This window comes from Rhamphochromis longiceps, linkage group LG8 (genome assembly GCF_057381845.1).
Source record: "Rhamphochromis longiceps isolate RC_006_pf linkage group LG8, R_longiceps_female_GT1.1, whole genome shotgun sequence".
NCBI lineage: Eukaryota > Metazoa > Chordata > Actinopteri > Cichliformes > Cichlidae > Rhamphochromis > Rhamphochromis longiceps.
The window spans coordinates 29,338,399-29,355,309 of NC_140564.1; the positions used below are offsets into that span (position 1 = coordinate 29,338,399).

At 36.2% G+C, this 16,911-nt stretch overlaps 2 protein-coding genes and 1 pseudogene across 2 annotated transcripts; 2 read left to right on the plus strand and 1 right to left on the minus strand.

Moving 5' to 3' along the window:
• The first annotated feature begins 605 nt into the window (after positions 1-605).
• Positions 606-8,417, plus strand: cd79b (CD79b molecule, immunoglobulin-associated beta). Its single transcript, XM_085415355.1, has 5 exons — positions 606-769; positions 3,669-3,962; positions 4,098-4,216; positions 5,895-5,948; positions 7,679-8,417. The coding sequence occupies exons 1-5, from the start codon at positions 718-720 to the stop codon at positions 7,766-7,768; spliced, it is 609 nt and encodes a 202-aa protein (XP_085271481.1). The 5' UTR covers positions 606-717; the 3' UTR covers positions 7,769-8,417.
• Positions 8,418-8,614: 197 nt separating this feature from the next.
• LOC146663963 (interferon a3-like) lies at positions 8,615-9,712 on the minus strand. The gene is made up of 5 exons (XM_085415358.1): positions 9,581-9,712; positions 9,384-9,467; positions 8,988-9,137; positions 8,799-8,894; positions 8,615-8,713 (listed from the first exon to the last, which is right to left on the minus strand). The coding sequence occupies exons 1-5, from the start codon at positions 9,710-9,712 to the stop codon at positions 8,615-8,617; spliced, it is 561 nt and encodes a 186-aa protein (XP_085271484.1).
• A 4,394-nt stretch (positions 9,713-14,106) lies between these two features.
• LOC146663964 (interferon a3-like) lies at positions 14,107-15,233 on the plus strand (annotated as a pseudogene).
• Positions 15,234-16,911: the final 1,678 nt, after the last annotated feature.

Here is a 16,911-nt window from a genome sequence, read left to right on the forward strand (position 1 = left end):
GAGACCATTTAAAATTGGTTCTTTGCCAATTTGCTTGTGAACTAGTTCATCAATTTCAATAGGTGCCATTTTTATGCTGGAATGATTCATAGTTGAGTGTTGAGTGGTTTAAAAACTGTAGAAACTTTAGTCCAAGCCTGGAGAATTGTTGCTAAAGACCACTGCTAAAGACATATTTGACTCATTGGAAACAAAACAAACAAACAAATAAAAAGGGTTGAAAAGTCTCAACGACTTTTGCAGAGTATAGTATCTTCTTTTGCATACTGTGTCTTGTAAATGGTCTTTTTAAAAAGGAATTACATGTTTAAAAACGATCTGCTTTGGTTTCTTGACCATAAAAGCTTTCTATAGAAATCTAAGTTATCTAAAACCATCATCTTGGCATCAATATTGAAACTATGATATTATATTGGCTGTAGTATCACTAATCATAACCTTAATGTTTAGCTTAATAATGCTGTTTCATCTGTCCCTAAAAATGGAACATTTAATCACACGGGTTACCGACAGTAAAAGTGTGGGCTGTTATTTTGGTTCAACGATAGAGCCCTCTTCCTCTTATTTGCCTGCCTGCATGGTGACAGAAGACAGACTGCACACCCACTGATGCAGACACTTCATCTTCGTTCACAACACTTTTAGACCTGCAGAGAAACTCAGATACAGCCGTGGAGTCAGCATCTGAAGCGTATTTCTCTTCTTTTTGAGGACATCATGCGCTGGATGTTAGCTGGATGGTGGGGGCTTGTTTTAATCAGTCTGTCAGGTAAATGGAAACTTTTGGAATATAATCAACACGATTTTGTGACTGAAAAATGAAACCAATACAGGAAAAATACCAGTTTGAGTGCTACATATATTAACTCACAGTGCCAGTACACCAAAATAATTCAGTAAAGTACAGTACTGGTAATTTATAACACCTCACGCAGTCTTTTTAATTGTATTTTTTATAACTGTTAAACCACAACTACACTGCGTACTAGTGTTTTGCATGTTATTTTTGACTCTGCAGCACCATTACTTCCTGCCCATCTGGGGAAAAGAGGAAGTTTTCTTCTGAAACAAAGACTATAAGATTATTGTCATGTTGATGAATTGAAGTCCTTTATAATTTTATAGTAAATAAATATCACACCTGCACCTCCAAGTTATTCAGTTCCTAGTTTCCATTGCTTTATTTTACATATAACTTGTAATCTAATTTAAAGAATGAATATAGAAATAGCAAATAAAAGAAAAAAGCATCTGATATTTATGTGTTGTAAACATTAAAAACAAACAAATATGATATCCTCATACATGCATGTATACATGTCTTGGGCCATAAATAAGAATTATTTTCAATATCAGTGGATGATAAGGCTTTTATTTACATTAATTGATTTATCATTACTCCATAGTATTAGAGAAAATAGTGCAATTTATCATTTCATTGGCATTACCATTTCAAAAAGGAAATTCATTATTCACTTTGTTTTCTAAACTTTGTGGATTACTATAGGTTATCAATTAAACTTTAGCTTATCTGCAATGATTGCTTTTGTAGCAACATTCATAAAATCTTCCTATTTTTGATGCTTGTGGTTTGTGTAATTTATACTGTAGGTTAGATGAAACCTGGAAATCTGGCAACATCTTTTTATTATGTTTTTTAGACTGAATAAACTGAATAATGGAGACAAAGAATAATGTCTCTTACAACAATGGCACTTTTCTCCACCATGTGTACCATTTGGTTCCATCATCATCTTGAAGTTTGTCTCTTTTTATGTAGTAATTTTTCATAATTAGTGTTACAGGGCATTTATCTTTTGTTTCCACATGCATTAGCCTCTTGTATGGAAGCCCGTTTCCGCCACTAAATAAAAACAAAACAGCTAGTATCCATAACTCGAAATTTCGAGTTATTTTCTCGAAATTTCGACTTATTAACTCGAAATTTCGAGAAACTAACTTGAAATTTCGAGAAAATAACTCGAAATTTTGAGAAAATAACTCGAAATTTCGAGAAACTAACTTGAAATTTCGAGAAAATAACTCGAAATTTTGAGAAAATAACTCGAAATTTTGAGTTATGGATCCTTTTTTTTTTTTAGTGGCGGAAACGGGCTTCCATACTCTTGAGACCTGAGCTCTTGTTTAGTACGCATTTTTAACTTCTCCTAGCTAGCTCCTTCGTGATACAAACTAAGCTTCCTCTTTCAACAGGAAGCCCTTATGATTTCACAGAAAAACATGTCCTCATCTGGGGACAATGGGTTTATTTCACAGGATAAAACAAGAAAGTTAACATTATTTGAAAAAGTACAAAATCTCAGCCCCCCCCAGGTGTGGGTTAGGGTTAGGGGTTACCCTGCTGGTGGCTGATGCCCGCAGACGTCAGTGCATTGGTGGTTCTCGGTGTCCGGGGCTGCACTCAGGTATGCACCGACTCAATCTTGGTGGGGCATGGCACCTGTGGCTCAGTTGGGCCCCTTCTGGGGGGGTGGGGGGACCTCGGCCCTCTGGGCCTGGGGCTCGTCCCGCGGCTGGCTGCCGACAGGGCCTGTGGGCATGTCACCGCAGTCTCCTGTAGCTTCTTCACCGTGGCTGCTGGGTGACCCTCAGTCTGGGGCTCTCCTCAGCTCTTTCCAGGAGGATGGCACTGCTGCCCCTCCGGTGGTCCTCCTTGGGCTATCGCGCTCTGGAGGGCCTCTAGATGTTTGGGACCTGGATCTCCTCCATGTCTGCTTCATGCCCTGGGGGACAAGGCTATGGCTCCCCACACCCTCTATCAGATAGTTAAATGGAGAAACCTTTTACATACAAGCGCGCTCACGCAGACAAGTCTGCACACAGGTGTACACATGGGTGCTCATAGACACACTCTATATCTTCCTTTGTTGCTGCCTCAAAGCATACTGTGCATTGACGGTCTTGTGTTCTGCTTGGTAACATTCAACATTTATTATTTACTGTTATTTATAGTTACCAAGGTTGTTGCTGTGGTCTCCCTACTGTGTTGTTCTCTTTTTTTTCTTCCAGCAGGTGAACCAGTGGACTTTTTAAGGTCTTTTCTCACTGTCCTTCTGCCTGTTTTTCTTTCCCCTCTCCTTTTCTTGAACTCTTGTCTTTGTCTTCCCCTTTCCTATCCCCCAGTCATGTCTGTTCTGTTTGTAATAACTTAAAAGTTAAAAATAAATGAAAAAATAATACCAATCAATCTAGTGGGCCAATAATGATCTACTTGATTAAAAAAAAATCTGTTGGGTTTTTGGCCTTCAGACAATAATTCTGATTGCTACAGTGCCGAACGGGACAGGCACAAAAAAACCCAAACAAACAAACAAACAAACAAACAAACAAACAAACAAACAAACAAACAAACAAACAAACAAACAAACAAACAAACAAACAACTAAGAAACATGATTCATTAGAATGAAATATATATGGTGAAGAAAAGTCTTAATGCAATGTCCCTGTATGAGAACACGGGGTCCCAGGAGGTTACGTACATCACTGTTCTCTGTAAAGCAAGCATCTCATAAGTGGCATACACATTATTTATCCTCAACCACAATGACAAAATCCTTTTAATGTATATTTTGTCCATTTGAAATGTGTGATAATTGCTGGTATAACTGTGTCACAGTCTCTTTCAACCTTTCTTTGTCTGCTTAGTTGCTGATAACAAGATACTGCAGATCAAACAGAAACCCCGCTTCTATGGTGTGGCAGTTAAAAGCAGTGTGCCCATTTACTGTTCATCCTCACGACAACATAATTCTACTGTGAAGTGGTTCAAGGCCAACAAGATCGGAGACGAGCAAACACCGCTATCGACATTGATAGATGACGACATTCGTTTCCAAATGGACTATCTTTACATCAACAACATACAAATGAGGCACAGTGGCGTGTACTACTGCAAGATAAATGAAACACAGGGACCCGGAACCGAAGTAAAAGTTTTCAGTAAGTAGCTGGAACAGCATGTCATCAGCAGATCTTTAAAAATACAGTGAACTTTTACCATATTTTTTATTTTTTAAGTATGTACCAACTCACTCATGAAAATGCGCAGCTGACATACATCTTTTCACTGTGCAGGACCCGTTGTGATGGAAAAGGCACTCTACAGGAGCAATCTGAAGGACGGTCTTATTGTGTTCCAGGGTTTTCTTTTAGCTGTGTTCATTGCTGCTCTGTTGCTACGTAAACAAAAACTGGTAAGGCACACGATGAACAAAACTCGAGGCAAATGTGTGCTCCAAAAAAGGATTTTGTGCAGAACTTGCATAACAAATCTTCAGCAAAAAGCAGGGTTTTTTGGATCAAGAATTTTTTTTAAATATGGTTTATTTCAGGAAAACTTAGAGGTTTTTCTTTAGAAGCAGAGAAATGAAATGACAAGGCTGTGGAGAAAAATATATGCATTTACTATGATTAAACTCACAACAGAAAGGCTTTCTAACTGATCATTTCGCATTGCTTAATGTGTATGCAACGTGGTGCACTGAGTAAAATGCTTTGTATCCCAGTGGCGAAGGCAAAAGCTTTACATTGACTTTTCTGTAAACATACTAACAGTCCAAAGTAAAGCAAAAGAAAGGCAGAAAATCATCTAATTAAGAAGACAGTCGATCAACAGTAGCTCAAATATCATAGCTGCTGCCTGATCATTTTCTAAATTGTATCATATTTATAGAACATGCTTTGTTATCTCATCTTGTGATTTGCTCAATAAAATGCACATATAAATGTTGCTGTTGCAAAACAGAAGCTGGCTTTTTGTCAAGATGCTAGCTTAGTTTTTACTTAAAAAGAAGCTAGCTGTTAAGATTTCTGACATGTTGAAATGACAAGTACCCGATTACTAAGGCGCCAGCCAGATACCAATCAGTGCCAATCTAGGTTAGGCATTCCCACTATACTGTAAATAGCTGCATTTCATCCAGGTGCTCATGAGATAGCTATTGAGCTACACAGCTAAAATAACTATTTACACCTGCTTCATATATGTCTGAAATTAAATTAAAACAATACCTATGTCCTTAAATTTTTCTGAAAAGTAAGCCAGTTTTACCTATACAACACTTTTTCAGAATCTGAATTGCCTGAAATCAAAGTTGTCAATGCCATAAAGTGTCTTAGAATGTTTCGACATCCTTAATACACACATGAATCCATTTTACTTTAAATAAAACCTGTAATAAATCTAAAAAAAGATGATCAGTATTGCCAGAGGGAACATGTGCACCCCAAGATATAACTGTTTTTGAGCTACAGCTCCGTAGGCCTTCATTCATTCTATGTTGTAACCAGCACCTACGAAACTGGAAGTGGAGATAATAGCAGGTTTCAAATAGACGTATTAGATAAGAGGTTCTCTAACATACCAAAAATTACCAAAGGTGTGTTGATATTAATAACTGACAGTGATTTCCACCGATAGTTAAAAAAGAAAATCCATACATTTTATTAAAATAGTTCTTACTCGGTTTAATTCTATATATGAAGTTAAATCTAGTTTTTGAGTTATCACAGTGTTAGCTACAATTATGTTGCCATTTAATAGGTTAATCATTTTCTACAAACATTTATTTAGCTTTTGTCTTTATAACACAGGAAAGCAACTGCAACTGTATTTTTTTTTTTAATATAACCTACAACAAAACTCGCTTTAGTGATTTTCACTACAGTTATTTGAGTTGACCGATGCTTACAACACCTACTTCCACATTACTGCAAAAAGACAAATTTTGAAAAAAAAGAAAACAAAACTTTAAATATCATTTTAATTTATTTTATTGTGTGTTATGTGCGATGTGTCTCTAAATAAAATGGTACCCGCTCTTTAACTGCATTCATTCTCCCCACCCACACCCCCATTTCCTTTTTTAACAGTGGGAACGAAGGGACAGCGAATACGAGGAGCCGGAAACAGATCACATCTATGAGGTTTGTCAGCTCTTTGTTTTACAATAAAAAGTGAAAAAAAGAAAGACACTGGCTTTCTTTAAGAAAAAAAATAGTACAGTGATGCTTCACTGTGTGGTCTCATTTGTGTAAACATGTCACAGTGAATACACACCACAGCTGTGTGACTTTACATAAAAATGCAGGCGCACAATAGACAGCGAAAAAACAGGAATCGCAATCTCCGTGCACCACTGCGCTCCTAACCACAAATTTACCGTCAGGTTTATTGTTGAATGTATGAATACACATCCTATATTTGAGTTAATAAATAAAGTACATCTAGCTGGCTGAATTTGTATTTCATTTGTTTATTGCATTAATAATAACACATTTGAAGGATTTTTATAGATCTTGTTGCTGCTGTTCTCTTGCACAACAAACAGAACTGTTTGTAAATCAATTATACCAAAAGTGTAGATAGTAGTCTTACTGTGATTGCTTGACTTTTCATATAGTGAAGAGTCATTTAAAGCAACATAGCAAAAACATAGTCATAAATTATAATCTTACTAAGGCTCCAGAATAGTGTACATAAGTGTAAGTTAATAAATAATAATAATAACAATAGCAAGATCAACTTCAATTATCGTACTCAATGCATGAGTCTTTGTGTTTTTTCTTGAGACTTTTTCATCATCAGTGTGAGTTTTCCCCTGAAAATCCTTTTAAAAAAAGTAAATATATTTTACACAAAAATTGCCAAAAAAAGAGAAAGAAAATAACATAAAATGCTGGATGCAGCATATGTGATACAAATTAAAGCTCATATATGCAAAATAATATTTAAGGTCCATTTAAAAAAAGGTTATTTCATTATTTCATATTTCAGGCTTTACAGGGTTAAGTGGGAGAAATGATAACTTTTATTTTGAGCATGCACGTCTCATGTAAATCAGTCAAACCCACAAATTAACCAAATGAACATGGCTGTAATTCAGAATTTCTAAGTTTTACTAATATCAACACTTTGAGTCACCCTTTTAGGAACTACTAGGAAGGTAAGACTGCACCTGTTTTAAAAGTCAGTGAGCTCACTTTTTCTTGCAGTCCTGTGACTCATACATCACTTAGTTACAATATATTTTATTAAGATTTGAACAACCCTGAATATGTACACTGCACTATAGGACTGTCAGTCGCAATGGCTAAACCTAATAACCTAAACACTGCCAAACTAAGGATTTGAAGTTAAATATGAACAACTATTGGTACAAATTATTAAGTAAAACTAATAAAAAATAAAAGAACACCCAATTACACTTCTTAGTATGCAGACAGCAATTACAGATACATTAATAATATAATTAAGTAAAATTCAAAAATAAATACAAACGAAGTAAAATCCATGAACTCAAATGAAGTAAGGATGTTGGGCTGAGCTCCAATTTGCATTATGAATGAAGAACAGTAGCGTTTGAGGTTCATGCAAACATTGTTATGTTTTGTTACTTTTTCAGTTAATGTCATTCTGCAGTGACATTAAGCAGGAGCCCATTTTTAACTCTGAGTCATGTCTGAAACACCAACTATGCAAATAAAAACTGTAGCTGCCAGTATGCCCAGACATATACAGTAACTATGTAATGGATTTTCAGAATTTTTTTAATCATTTTTTTAACCGTATAGTGAGAGAAGGGGCCCTCAAATCTAGACACATGTATAAGTAAAACAAATTAAGTTAGTAAAACTGACTTATTTCCGTCTTTTAGGGCTTGGCAATCGAGACATGTGGTGGAGGTCTGTATGAGGAACTCTCCGTGTATGCTCAGGCTGAGGGAGCTGAGGCCCCGTGGGAGTGAGACTCACACAAGTACTTTTCACCTGCTAAAGCCTCTGAATGAGGACAGATTATATGTTCTTAATTGCAAGTTGTAAAGTAAGTCCTTAAATAGTTTACTGAGAATGGAGACGTGCATTTTTCTCACAACACAATACATGGTTTGTTTGTAGATGTGCAGCAGCATGCTTGCCCCCCCCCCCCCCTTTTTTTTAATGTGATGTTTAGTAACACTGTTTTGAATTAATCTGTTGTCATAAAGTGTAAATAAGCCCTTCTGCAATTTAGACCCAAAAGCTGATATTGCAGCGGATCTTTTTGGTGCTTCTGGTGATGTTTATTTAAACTGTATTGTGTATCAGTTGGTCCTATAAATGTCCAGTCTATCAGTCTCACAGGCTCTGGGTTGTACCCCTGCTCTTGATCAGTGTGAGCTGGGACAGAATTCACGCCCCTTATGACTCCTAACAAAATAAGTCTTAAGTAAGTAGATGGATAATGTCATACTGACTGTGCTAACATGAAATTTTGAAGCCTGAGGGTGGTGCAAAAACAAAGACTAACTTGTGTCAAAGAACAAAAACAACATCTACTTGTTTTTTTATTTTTCAGTTGTTTGTTAAGATTAAGTGTATACATATGTATTTGGTTTGTTTGACATGAATAAAAACAATAAATACATCTTTCTTTGCTGAAGAAATTTATTTTTTTCCATAACTAAGGAAAACATTTTTCTTTTTTTAAAATCACCAACATGTTTGATTAAAAAGACAATGGTAAATAGAAATACTGTAAATTAATAAGTAAATAGATAAATAAATAAAAAGAAGCAAATAAATTAACACATCCTTCCTGTAACAGACATGTTTTAGTTGGCAGTGTGCAGAGATGAAACCAGCTGTTCTGCTCTCATGAGATGGGCTTTGGTTTCCTTCCTGATCACCTCCCAGGCTTCAGCACTGTGACCCTACAGACACAACAATATTATCATTAGTAAAATATTCCAGAGGTGTTTAATAAAAGAATTGGTTAAAAAATAAATAAAGACCTACCTTTTTCTTTAGGATATCATCTGAAAGTCTTTTGAAATACATTTTTGTCTTGAAATACAGCTGTGAGTTCTTCTTCTTGTGACTGTGGCTCCCAATCTAAATCAGGAAAAATAGTCATTTAAATATATGTTTTAGCAGTATAATTGATCTCAGTTATCTCAATAGTGGTGTTACTGAAAGTGAACTTACACAGGTGTGAAGCTCTTCAGCCTGTTTGTTGACAATATTGAGCAAGTTCCTCACTGTGCTGTCCTCCCATGATGCAGAGCTGTGATCCTCCTCAAACAGGGCAGCCACCTCCTCCAGAACCTGAACTGTGAAAGCCAGTTTATCCTCAGCCTGGAAGAAGAAGAAGAATCATAGGTTTTTGTCATTCAAAAAACTTGAAAAATAAGAACAAATATCAGAACACTCAGACCTGGGTTTGCATAATAGGAACTTAAAGTTATGACGGTTATGAATTTTAGTTTTTGATTTTATGTCATACCCATGGTAAAATTTGAAAACCTTTACATTATTTTACTTTAAGGAGAAATTAGTCTGGGATTTTATGCGATACAATGAGAAAAGCTGAGGTTGACTTACTGATGCTTTTGATGCCTGGTGGTACAGATGATTAGGGAAGGCCACGGTGTCCTCCACCTCAGTGGTGTTAGTTGAGTTGTTACCCTGGATCACACACAGAACCAGACTTAGAGTTGAAGTGCAGACACTAAGTCTGAATAATTTAATTTAATAAAAATTCGACAAAATTTTAAGCCTATTAAAAGAAACACACTCACCATGGTTTCAAGTAGATTCAGAGTCTCTTCGTTGTGCTGTTTGAATTTATGATCCATCCATTTGCAGCTCAGCGAGGAGCCTGCAGTGAACAGACCAAGAAACAGGCAAGCAAAGAGAATCCTGCTGATCATTTTTTAAGGATGACAATTGTCGTTGTATGAAGCAGACTCAGATATCTCCTGTGCTGATGGAGCTGACATGCCCAGCAGCACTTATAGCAGAGCACACCTGTTTCATTTTCCATATTCACCTCTGTGGCTTTCACCTCAACAAAGGTGGGTTCTGATGTCACACATTTCAGACTTGGTTTCTATGGGAGCAAAAAAATCCCACATTAATTTTTTTGTCCGGTTCAGCTGTTGTATAAAGCAGAATAATGGTCTGCTTTGTTGTGACACATATATTTGCTTTCTAAAGAGGAGCACTTGACCAGGTCATTTTCAAGTGTCTTTCATGACAAAAGTGCATACACAGACACTCACACTCACAGACACACACTGGTTTTCATATTTTAGTGAGGACACCTAATTGTGACATAATGCTTTCCCCAGCTGCTTACCCTAACCCTAACAAACAAAAATGAATGCTTAACTGCAACCCTTAGCCTAAACTTAGCCATAACCTAATTGCAACCCTGACACTAAAACCACATTTTAAACCTCAAAAATGCCTTCAAACTGGTGGGGACGGGCACTTTGTCCCTACAAGTGACTGTTGGTCCCCACAAGTATAGCAGCATGCTAATTTTCTGTCCTTACAAAGATATCTGAACGTACAAGAACACACACTGCAAAGTCGTATATTTGTTTGTGATCCAGCATGTCTGTTTGCTTTATCGTTGACTTTTCCTCCTACCCCCTTCTTTTCTCTCTTTTTCTGTTGTTTTCTTCTTATATTCCTCCGTTTTCTTCTATCTTTCTCCAGTTTGGCCTTCACCCCCGTCTGCTCAAGCATAATATCCATAACAATATGGATAATGAAATACTAACAGTATAATCCACAATGTGCAAAATATCCCCATAAATGCACAAATATAGAATAGTAAAGTGTAAAAGAAAAACATTTAAAAAGTATAGAAACGTTAGTGTTATAGGTATTTTACTGTGAGTATACATATAAATGTTTTTAAAGCCTAAACATTTTACTTATATGTCCTTACTTAAATGCACGTTGCATGGATGAAATTTCCGCAATTCATGATGATTAAAAAACAAACAAACAAACAAAAAATGTTTACATTTACGCACTCTCTCCAGTGTGGTGGTTGTAAGTGTATATTAAAGCTTTTGAATGGAGTCACATTTCACAGTTACTTCTAGTTGTGATTGTGCCATAAAAGGGAAGTTCTTACACGGAGAAAAAAAAAGTGGCTTCGTGACTCTTTGGCCTACAGTGACGCTCATTCATACGAACCAGTCAGCGAAATTTCACCTTGTTTTATCGAGAATATCTGCTTCACCGTGGGAACCAGGTGAAGGGGATTGTCCTTCACGATCAGTGGGGAAATTAGAGCATATTTTCAGCCTTATATAAATCAAAAATGTGCCAATATGTGCTTTTGCTAATGCTTTTGTTATATTCTTCTTCCCTTATTTTGGTCTAACTTGTTTTACAACTTTTTGTTTTATTGCATTTGTCTGTTTTGCCAAAGGACAAGACATGTGAAACAAATTATTAGTGCATGTCTAATCACTAAAAATTCCAACGCAGCGCGGTACTGAATTATAATATGATATCCCCGATGCAACAAGTGTATTTGTAAAATGTATTTCCTCCTATTCCACAATCATCCGTAAGTGGTATTATTGTAACTTGAAATGAAGGGGAAGAGCGCGTAAAGTTACGGGGTTGCCAAATGGTCAGGCGCAAAGTGCGCACAAGTCTTCAACGCTTCGCTGTCTCAGTAACTACAGATACATAAACCTCCTCTGGCATTAACATCAGTATCAATCACATTACGATCCTCCTCATATGCTGGCACTGATACAAGTGTTTGGTGCTGAATTATCGTCACGTTAATTCACATCGTTTGAATGTGTGGTGAGAGGTGAGTCCAGAAGAAGGGGGATGAGGCGGTACTGACCCCCACTGAAATATGACTTGCCCTCCACGAATGCCATAGGGTAAATTAGTGGCATCAAGGAAAATAATCCAAAGGTGTACACGCCAGCGAACTCAATATGTGGGTATAAATGGGGAGAGTTGCTTCATGAAGGGAATATAACATGATTTGCTGCTAAATCTTTGTGCGAATCAGAACAATTTCATACTACATTGGTTACTCGGATGGAAGTAGGTGTTGAACTTGGCCCGCTTAAAGTCAGCAGCCAAAAGAAGAAGTTGAACTCAAATACTTTACTGGAGTACTGTTTTAATGTACGTGTACTTTAAGTACATTTTTATTATTTTTACTTCTTCTCCACTATAAATCATCTTACCTTACCTTATTTTACCTATTGGGGACAATATTTTTGCACTATACTATTCGTGTTAAGGCTTTATTTACTGTTTACTAGTATTCAGAAATATTGATATCCAACCTAAGGAATTAAAATCTCCAGCAACAAAAGTGAACAGGTGAATGAAGCACGCATCATCAGATCGTGCTTTTGCTGTAGCAGCTCCAAAACTGTGAAACGATCTGCCTTTAGAGATTAGACAGGCCTATTCTCTGCCTGTGTTTAAATCACTTCTGAAAACCCATCTCATGGCCTTTGACACCTCGGTTTTTTGTTTTAGTTGATTCTATGATGTTTTATCTTGTTTTTTAAATATAAGGCTGTTTTCATTTTTATGTATTATGTGTTTTATTTTCTCTGTTTTGTTTTATTGTATTGTTCTTAACTGAATTACTGCACAGCACTTTGGTCCTGTGGTGGGTATTTTAAAGTGCTTTGTTGCAAAAAGTTGGATTGAATTTTAAACTATTACTAAGGTATGATTATGCTGTTTTGTTAAGGGAAAGGTCTAACTGTTTCTTTTGTCACATTTTTCAGTTTAAGAATGTGTTTATGTACGTGACCATGCAGATAGACAGTAAGATAGTTAGATAGACAGATCAAGCACTCTTGCGCCCCCTGCTGAAAAGGAAGAACGGGCCTCACACAGTATTATACCGCATTAAAATGATTGATCGTGTTTATTGTTTGTTGCTTAATTTGAAATCAAGTCTAAATTTCACTTATTTCTCATGCTATACTGTACTTTGTGTCTGTGAGGTATAACTGTACTTAATACATAAACTGACTCAAATTAAAATAGATAACTACATTCTTCCTCAATTTTAATTTTAGAAATAATAATAACAGCAATAAATACCTTTCTGATTCCAAGAGGAGGTGATCCTTTTATGCTATAAAATAATGCAAAAATATCTAATTTTGCTCAATGAACATTTTAAAGAATACAGAACAGACATAACATTTCATTTTCATTTAGATTTATATAAGATATATATATATATAATTATTATTATTATTTTAAAAATAATATATATGTATGTATCTCTGGTATTTCACAATTATATAGTTACTTAATTTATTTCATTTCCACGGATATTTGTCATGGTTTTGTTTCCCCAGTCGTTCTTTCCATGTAGGCACAGTGTTTTCGGCCTGTTTTTTTTTTTTCTGTTGTTCAAATTACCTAATTGCGCCTGTTTGAATAATAACCCTTTATGCAATACGTAAAACTGCAGATCTGCTTGTTCAGTATCCAGTGTGCCGTAAAAGGGAAGAAACTGTGTCGAGAAAGTGAAAGCGTCCTGGTGACTGGGCGCCTGAGCTGTGACGCTCATTCTTACGAATCGGTCAGTGATATTTCGCCTTGTTTTATCAGCGTGTGAACCAGATAACCTGGAGAAGGGGATTGTCCTTCACATTTTTATTAGGAAGATTAGAGTGGACTTTCATCCTAGTAGAAAAACGAAAGTCATGCAATATTATATTCAGCCTAAGACTGATAAGAGAGGGTGTCTTCGCTTAGACTTTTATTGTTCCTCTGCCAAAAATAATATTTAAATAAATAAAAAAAATAAATCTTATAGGCAATGATGGGTGATCATGGCTTGGTGTTTGCAACCTACTTGTATTAGCAGCTAAAATCCCAATAGTCATTATTACCATTTATAGTTTTCAATATCAAATATCAAAGATCAAACATTTCAAATTGCCGCATCGGTCGTGAGCTGTGTCTGTTTTCACTTGCTCCGTGTTATGGCCGGTGTTTGTAGGCTGCTGTTTTACCAGGAGCCCTTTTATTTTATTATATAACTTATTCCTACTTGAGCCGATATTCTTACTTTTTGTACCCCAGTGATTGTTTCACACGATTTGGGATCTAATTAAATATGTTCGACTCTACCTGAATGCTGCGGTGAAAGCCACAGTTTACGTTCAGGTCCCGCAGGTAGAAAACGAAATATGTTGCTCTACCATAAATGCGGCGTTACAGGTCTGCTCCATCAGAACACCAGGAGACATCCGAGTTTGCTTCATAGAAGAGCAGTTAATACGTTTTGAAAATGATGATGAGCAGGATTCTCTTTGCTTGCCTGTTTCTCGGTCTGGTCACTGCAGGCTCCTCGCTGAGCTGCAAATGGATGGATCAAAAAAATTCAGACAGCACAACGAAGAAACTCTGAATCTACTTGATACCATGGTGAGTGCGCTCTTTTTAAGAAAACTGTAACAACATTTAGTGGTTTGAACTTGATGTTTGATTATTTTAACACACAAGCTGTGTGTTTCTGGTTGTTATACAGGTTTATAACTCCACCAACACCACTGAAGATGCTGAAGGGGAGGTCACTCTGGCTTTCCCTAATCATCTGTACCGCCAAGAGTCCAAAGCATCAGTAAGTTAATCTTAGCGTTTATTTATAAACTAATTATCTCTTAGTTCACAATGAGAGCACAGAACAATATCTCCTTATACATAAAACAGTCCAAATGGGCCACATGGCGCATATTTCTATGTGTTTTTCTTTAAACGTTAGCCCATAGTATCAATAATCTACAATGTTATGTAAATATTATATTGGTAATTTATGTGAGCCAAACAATATATTTCTGGCTACTGAATGTCTCTCTAATAGAGGAGGGAATTATGGTAATCTGTTCTTCTTCTTCCAGGCTGAGGATAAACTGGCTTTCACAGTTCAGATTCTGGAGGAGGTGGCTGCCCTGTTTGAGGAGGATCACAGCGCTGCATCATGGGAGGACAGCACAGTGAGGAACTTGCTCAATATTGTCAGCAAACAGGCTGAAGAGCTTCACTCCTGTGTAAGTTCACTTTCAGTTAGGTTTTTATTACATTCGAATATGATACTTTACATGACATGACATATTCTTAATTGTCATTTTGCTTGTAATTAAATTAGATTGGGAGCCACAGTCACAAGAAGAAGAACTCACAGCTGTATTTCAGGACAAAAATGTATTTCAAAAGACTTTCAGATGATGTCCTAAGAATTGGTTTTATTTTTTTAAAACCAATTCTTTAATTAAACACCTCTGGCATATTTTACTAATGTTAATGTTGTTGTGTCTGTAGGATCACAGCGCTGAAGCCTGGGAGGTGATCAGGAAGGAAACCAAAGCCCATCTAATGAGAGCAGAACAGCTGGCTTCATCTCTGCACACTGCCAACTAAAATCTGTCTGTTACATGAAAATGTATTCATTTATCTGCTTGCCTGTTACTTTTTGTATTTATTTATTTATCTATCTATTGACTTCTATTTATCGGTTGACTGCATCAGTATTTTCAGTGCTTACAAACTAAATCTAATATTTTCTATAACTTTTTTTGTCTTGACGTAATAAAAAGAACACTTATTGCAAATGGATATTGTCAATCTTTTGATTCATAGGAAACAAAATAAGAAACAGAAAAATAAGAAATTTAAACTTGTTTGTAATTATTACAAATAAGCAGTTTGGTCAGTTCAGTAAGGTTCAGTAAACAGGAGCATGAAAGTCTTACCTTTAGTCTGGAGCAGTTTATTTGTAGCTATAAATGCTTCACACTGGTTTAAGTCTTCTCTAACTGACTGATCTGTTTCTATTAACACTGATGGTCATTTTGCGTTGTTAGCCCCTCACACCTGTAGTGTTCAGATTTACCTCTTGGTTATATTTTAATGAATTTTATGATGATGATCAGTAGATAATGAAAGCTGACAATTATTTGTCTGTCATTTCTTTACAAAGTTAATCTTATGTTAAATCTCAGGTCTCTCTGTCTCTCTACACTTTGCCATTTTAAATGAAAGTTTATTGATTAATCCTTCTCTCCTGCCAGAGGTGTCACAGACCTTGCTTCAATGCCTCCCTTATGTAATAGGCTCATCCTTGTACAACATTCATCAATCCATCATGGAGCCTATGTCAGCTCTCATAAGGCTAAAGGAGGGACGTACTCTGAACAGGTCGCACAATGACACTCACAATACGACCAACTTTGAATCGCCTGTTGACTTAACCCATGTATACTTGTCTGTTCTGTGGGAAGATGCCACAAGAACAGAAAGAGCATCCAAACCCCACAACAATAAAGGACCCCTGTGACTACAGATTAAAACCTGTGACTGTGTCACTGCAGTCAACAAAACTAAACACATCACAGCACTGTTCTGTTTTATTTGAGTCTTCTGTTTAATTAGACATTTCAAATTTGTTCTTAAAGTTGTATCCTTCCCATTATGCCCTCGTTTAAATTGAACTATCGTGCTTTTCTTAGTTCTGCATTTATATATAAATTTACTATTGCAATGGTCGATGGCTTATTAAATATGTCCAAAGTTTCAGGTATTGTCAGAGTATGTACTTTGAAACAAACATGCATCTTAGGTTTTTCACCTGTCTTGGCTATATATGATGTCAGTGAGATGGGATATATTTAATATGGTCATTTCAGCAAGACAGATAGGAGATTTATGTAGAAGGCTGAGTATCCAATCAGAGGAAAGCTGGCTTCAAAAAGTGGAAAGGGCAAAAATGATTTGGTGCAAATAACATTTTCTTTTCTTCTTAAGTATCAAGAAATGTAAACAAAGCATAGTTTACTATACTCCAGGTCTACTGAGAACATAAACTCTGGTTCTTTAGAAAGACTCCAACAGCTGATATTTTTAAAATGAAACAAAACATTATAAGTAGTAGTAGTTATAATGACTTCTCCAAAAGATTCTTGGATTATACGTGCTTTGCTTTGAAACTTGCTTATCTTGTTTAATGATTTTTATTAATGTTTTCATTTGTAGTTTTCAGTAATCCATCACAGTGACACTGCACAATGTCAGCAGCATAGTGTATGAAGAAATTTGAATC